Source organism: Miscanthus floridulus, chromosome 5 (assembly GCF_019320115.1).
Source record: "Miscanthus floridulus cultivar M001 chromosome 5, ASM1932011v1, whole genome shotgun sequence".
Lineage (NCBI taxonomy): Eukaryota > Viridiplantae > Streptophyta > Magnoliopsida > Poales > Poaceae > Miscanthus > Miscanthus floridulus.
In genome coordinates, this window is record NC_089584.1 from 43,015,487 (window position 1) to 43,021,609 (window position 6,123).

A 6,123-nucleotide genomic window follows, 5' to 3' on the forward strand; every position below is an offset into this window, starting at 1 on the left:
TTTTGAACTTACTCAAACTCAGAAAACGTGGCAATGCTGTAGCTTTCGGCCTCCAATGCAGAGTCCGCGCTCGGGGACCAGCCTCCATCTTCCACGACGGTCGACGGCGACGGGTCCGTGGGCCGTGGTCATCTGGTATCCACGAGCCGATCTCGAGCCGGAGTCGAGCCTGAGTCCTGACTGGAAGCTACTAGTAGGTTAAGCTGGTTCGGCTCGAGTTTGTGTTGGGCTCGAGCCTGTGCACCTGGCTCGCTCGTGCTCGGCTCGTTGACAGCCCTGCGGCCCTGCCAGTTTCTATTTAACTGCGCCGCCGCCTTCGCCTGCTCCTCTGCTGCCTCTTCGAATCGGGCACGAGAGACTGGGAGTAGAGGGGAGCCCAACGGATTGGACGATTGGTATCGAATCTTTTCCTCAACGCGTCGATTGGAGTTGCTCCGCACTATGGAAATCCTCTGATCTGGTAAGTCCCAACAGCCCGTTCCTGTTAATTTTTGGTACTGGGGGCGTGGGAATTCAGCAGACTCCGGTCGAGGACGGTTCAAATTCGATCTGTATGATGCTATCACACAAATATGAGGGGAGGTCGTAGAAGGCGTTTTGATGGGTTTCTTTTCGAGCACTCACCCTCGATTTGATCTTTGTAGTTGATTTGGGGATCGGAGGCTCCTTGATTTATGTTGTAGGGACTTCTCTTAGTTATGTGATTTGGTCAAGAGGTGTGGAAACCCATATTCTCATATTCTCGTTGCTGTTAGGTTAATTGAGATGATTCATTCATAAAAAAAAACTCTGTTTTTAAAGTCATCGTGGTCGAATTTCTTATATAGTTCACTGTTGGCTGCTGCTTTCTTGTATCATTCCAAAGTAAGTGCGCGTCAAAGAGGTCCTATCTTCCACCTCTACACGACTAAACCACTAAAGAGAGAAGCAGCTACCAATTCCTGTTCTCTGGGAAACTTTGCAAAACAAAATTGATTCTATTGTGGCCATCTTTTTATAATCTGTGTAAAAGGTGATGTCTTTAGCAGCATTCTTGCTGGATTTTACTATTACTGGACTACGAAGATGTTTTTGCTAAAACCCAGAAAGATATCATATTCCACTGAGTTCTAAATTCACTGCAGACTGAGCTTGTTCTTGTCGAAGTTGAGCTGGTTTGCATATTATTATCAAATCGGTACATGTGTTTTTTTTTGGCAAAATGCAACCTAATGCTGGGGAATCGATGGTTGAACACTTGAACTTAGATGTTTACCCCTAGTTCCTAGAGCCAATCTCTTTTTGAAAAGCGAAGCAGACCTAGCTCACCTTAGCAGGCACGGAGCCAGCGGTGGGGCTAGGGGGCTCCAGCCCCCCCTACCGCTCGAGAGCAAGCGAAGCCCCGTAGAGCCTCCGTCTGAAATTTCAGCTGTAGATGTACAGGTAGGAGGGGCTGAGATTTGCTGAACCTCTTTTCTTGCTAATTGCCGTTGTTTAGCCCCTCCTAAATTTTTTCCTAGCTTCGTCCCTGCACCTTAGGGAGTCTTGTCGCCTAGGCGATAAGACGTACTCAGCCGCCTTGGGTCACCCTTGATATCATGGAGCCAACTATTACCTTTATCCAATAAAATAAGTGCCATATTATAGTGTGTGTAGTGAAAATAATAATAATGTGTGCTGCCAAACTATTTGAACTCTGAGCAGCAACATCCTTATAATTTTTTAAACCAGTGATGAGCAAGGTTGCAAAGTGGCTATATTCAAGTTGATATTGCTTCCAATATATTATAACTCTAATAGGTTTTACATGCTATCACTATAGAAAGTCATCAAAATTGGAGCTATTAAGGTACAAAACAACGTTTATCTGTGTCTGAAGAGATTAGCAGAATTTATTCATGTAGTGGTGCAGATGAATTATCTACTTACTGAATAACAATTTTCTTCTCAGATTAAGTGCAAAGAATCTGTTTTTGTGATTTGCTAGAATGATGCTTTTTGCAGGTGAATTGAGTATATTTCTGGTAGAAAGGAACTTGGTCAATAAAATACCTTCTGAGGCAATATGATGTCGGTAGGTCTACTATCATCAGGTTATGAAGCGAGTACCAGTGGAACCACTGATCAATTGCCAGATGAGATGAACGGGATGAGCATAAGGGATGAAAAGGTAAAAATTTGGAGTGGAGAGATTACTTGATATCTGTTGCTACCACTTGTTGATTTTATTTGTAAATTTATCAGGAGATGGAAGCCGTTGTTGTCAATGGCAATGGGATGGAGGTTGGTCATACTATCGTGACGACTATTGGTGGAAGAAATTCACAGTCGAGGCAGGTACTAGAAAAAGCACAGCCATGGCAATCCTTAAATGTCTGTCTAGTCCCTAGTGCAACTTCATGTGGCAATGGTTGCGCAACATACATACTATGAACAGTAATAAAAAATTATATTATGTGCCACAGCCTCTAATTGTGCCATTTTCAGTCCCTCTAAAGGAACCTTCAAGGTTCATAACAAATGAGTCATTTCTTAAATTGCAGACTATTAGTTACATGGCAGAACGTATCGTGGGGCAAGGTTCATTTGGAGTTGTCTACCAGGTCGGTTGTTGGACACAAAGATTCTGCTTTTCTTGTTCTAGGCCATAACTCTCATATTCCACTTGTGTTTTTACATTTTTTTTGAAATCACAATTAACAGGCCAGGTGTCTGGAAACTGGTGAGAGAGTAGCTATAAAGAAAGTTCTTCAAGATGTGAGATACAAGAACCGTGAGCTGCAAACAATGCAAGTTCTTGATCACCCAAATGTTGTATGCTTGAAGCATTACTTCTGCTCAACGACTGATAAGGAAGAGCTTTACCTCAATTTGGTGCTTGAATATGTGCCAGAAACTGTTCACCGTGTTATTAAACATTACAATAAGATGAACCAACGGGTGCCGTTGATTTATGTTAAACTCTATATGTATCAGGTAAAGTCTGAGACTTTGTAAGTGCCTTTCATTCTTTCAATACAACTTTGACTGTGTCCTTCTTTTGTATCAATAGTTCTTTTTTACTGAGCCTGTGCATTTCGTTGGACTAAATTTACAGATTTGTAGAGCTTTGGCTTACCTGCACAACTGCGTAGGAGTATGCCACAGGGATATAAAGCCACAAAATATTCTGGTATGCGTGTGGGTTAGATTTCTTAAAATGTTTAGAGAAACATTTGGTTTGATTGCTGGTAATTTCGACTTATTTTATATTGAATAATTCTTGTGACAGGTGAACCCACATACTCATCAGCTGAAGTTGTGTGACTTCGGCAGTGCCAAAGTCTTGGTATGGACCGTAACTTCTAGATGTACTGAATGTCACATGAAGCATCACATAATTTGTGTATGCCATTTAAAATTGTGAAATTCTACCGTTGTTCATAGGTACGGGGGGAACCAAATATTTCATATATTTGTTCTAGATACTACAGAGCTCCAGAGCTCATATTTGGTGCTACAGAGTACACAACAGCCATTGATGTGTGGTCTGCTGGTTGTCTTCTTGCTGAGCTTCTTCTAGGGCAGGTAAGAGAACAACCAAGTTACTGCGATATATCAGCCAACTGTGAAGCAACTTTTTCATAAGATACCTGTTGTTGGATAGCCTGTTTTCCCTGGGGACAGTGGTGTCGATCAGCTTGTTGAAATTATTAAGGTAATAGTGACTTCTTTCAATTGAAGATTTAGCTTGCTAGTTACCCATTTCCAGTTGACTCATGGAGGCTTATTTTTCTTTCAGGTTCTAGGTACTCCAACACGGGACGAAATTAAGCGCATGAATCCAAACTACACCGAATTTAAGTTTCCACAAATCAAAGCTCACCCATGGCACAAGGTACAAGCTACACATCTTTCTTTTTTCCTTTCATTTGATGATGAATGCCTTCTATTTATATTATTATTCTATATATACTGTGAAATCTAATGATTCATATTTTTCACCAGATCTTCCACAAAAGAATGCCATCTGAAGCTGTAGATCTTGTTTCTCGGCTTCTGCAGTACTCACCAAACCTCCGGTGCACTGCAGTAAGTATTAAACACTTCATCTTGGGAAATCCGTTGCACTTACCAATGATATTTGTTTCTTCTCTCTCTGACAGTTGGAGGCGTTAGTCCATCCGTTCTTTGATGAACTGCGGGACCCAAACTCACGTTTACCAAATGGTCGTTCCCTTCCCCATCTCTTCAATTTTAAGCCTAATGGTAAGTTCATGCTATTTCTACAATTGCACCAGCTGAAACCTACTTTACGTAAATCCTGATGTCCTACATCTACAATGCTTGAACAGAGTTGAGAGGAGTACCGACGGAGTTTGTTGTGAATTTGATCCCCCAGCATGCTAAGAAGCAATGTGCCTTCTTAGGAATTTGATGAGAACGCAGTTCACTTTTTTTCAGAAAAGAAAAAAAGAGAGAAAAAGGAAGCAGCAGTTGAGAGGTTACCTGAATATTTATCACATCAACGTTCTGTTGAACCGCAGAGTAACATTAGTCTACAGTATTATCCGGTCTTTCATGCCGGCTTTTTGACATCGCAATGTTGTTCTACCACGGTGGTGAGACCTTTCACCACATTCTGTAAAGCAGATGAAGACATAAATCGAGCGGTCATCCGTTCTTGTGGTCTGTATATTGGTCTGTCCTGATCATGAGAAAACCGATTCTTTGCATATCGTATTTTTTTTTGGAGATGGATTCGTTGCATGTCTGTATCACCAAATGAAACAAAAACTCATTTGTATACTTGATCTGGATTCCTGTATCAGTATTCCGCTACATGGGAGTCAAACCCTGTCTTTCTCTAATAGTAGCGAACAAGGAAAGGTCATCCACAGACCACAGATGATGTCCTTTTCAGCTGGCTATAAAATAACGTATTTTGTGGCCACTTTGATTCATGAGATTATATTAACTTCTTATTATATGATTTACTATAACGTTACGGTAAATATCCTCATGTATTATATTAACACAACTATTGTAAATATGTATTCGCTTTATCGTAAATTAGTATATAAAATTATTGTAAATGGAGGTGGCTATAAAATAACTTATTATGTAGTTGGCTACTGAATTTATTGTTCCTGTGACTTCAATAGTATAATCAATAATTTTGCATCTCAAAATGTTAGAAGAAATTGTTTAAGATAATGTCAAAGTGCCAAGTAAGTAATTTAATATTACATCTGTCCATTTTATGAACTTTGAGATATTCTATATATGTTTTTTTAGTGCATCGAATATTATTATCTAAATTGATGTGTATTTGTGAGACTATATATATATATAGAGAGAGAGAAATATATATAAATATTTTTAGAAAGTGGACTATAGGCCTCTATATTAGTTCTGGATCTCGGCCTAGAAAAACTCAGGACCGGCGCTGCGTCCATGCCCCGCCTTGACACGAGGGACGGAGTGTGGAAGGAGCTCGGGTGTTGGTCGTTGCCCTTTACAGGCCATACTTCGACGGGGACCTGGATGCATGGGTTGGCCTCCATAGAGGTGAGGACGGGTATGTTTGCTGCTGCCGGGTCCCCTCCCGTAGTGCTGCTAGTGCCACCACCACGCGGCAAAATACAGCATTTTGGATGTAGTAGGCACGTATTTGCTACGTCAAAATATATATATTGGAAGGTAGAGGTAGCGCAATGAGTACGCGCATGTACTTTTTTTTGATCTCTTATTATGTGCTCTAAGACAAATTGTAAGCTCTATATGTTTTAATTTTGCTTGTTTATGGCTTGAGCTCTAGATTCCCTCCACTCCAACTCTCCCATTCCCCACCCAAAAAAACACCATTTAGCGGGACTTCATTATTCGCTCTGCCTCTAACTCAACGGCATAGAGCCATAGAGGGGTGTGAGAGAACAGACACAACACGGTGTGAAGGAGAGGCGGAATGGAGGCCACCGAGAAAGGGCAAAGAGGAGGTAATTAAGTGACCGTTATTATGATAGCTTCTGTCTTCTGATTTTTCCCTAATTTGCGTGCTTGCATATAATTCTACCAGAAGCGGCTCTTGTTTAGCTTGGGATGTGGACCGTCATTAATTTTTTTTTTGAATGTCACCGGGGGGGCGGGGGGATTATTCCCCCA

General features: G+C 41.2%; 1 protein-coding gene across 1 annotated transcript; it reads left to right on the forward strand.

Annotated features, from left to right (window-relative positions):
• Positions 1-327: 327 nt before the first annotated feature.
• On the forward strand, positions 328-4,650 carry LOC136452074 (shaggy-related protein kinase alpha-like). The gene is made up of 13 exons (XM_066452714.1): positions 328-460; positions 1,984-2,149; positions 2,224-2,316; positions 2,523-2,582; positions 2,683-2,955; positions 3,077-3,151; positions 3,251-3,307; positions 3,406-3,546; positions 3,626-3,676; positions 3,761-3,856; positions 3,967-4,050; positions 4,125-4,227; positions 4,314-4,650. Exons 2-13 carry the CDS (start codon positions 2,045-2,047, stop codon positions 4,394-4,396), a joined length of 1,221 nt encoding a protein of 406 aa, XP_066308811.1. The 5' UTR covers positions 328-460; positions 1,984-2,044; the 3' UTR covers positions 4,397-4,650.
• The last annotated feature ends 1,473 nt before the right edge of the window (positions 4,651-6,123 follow it).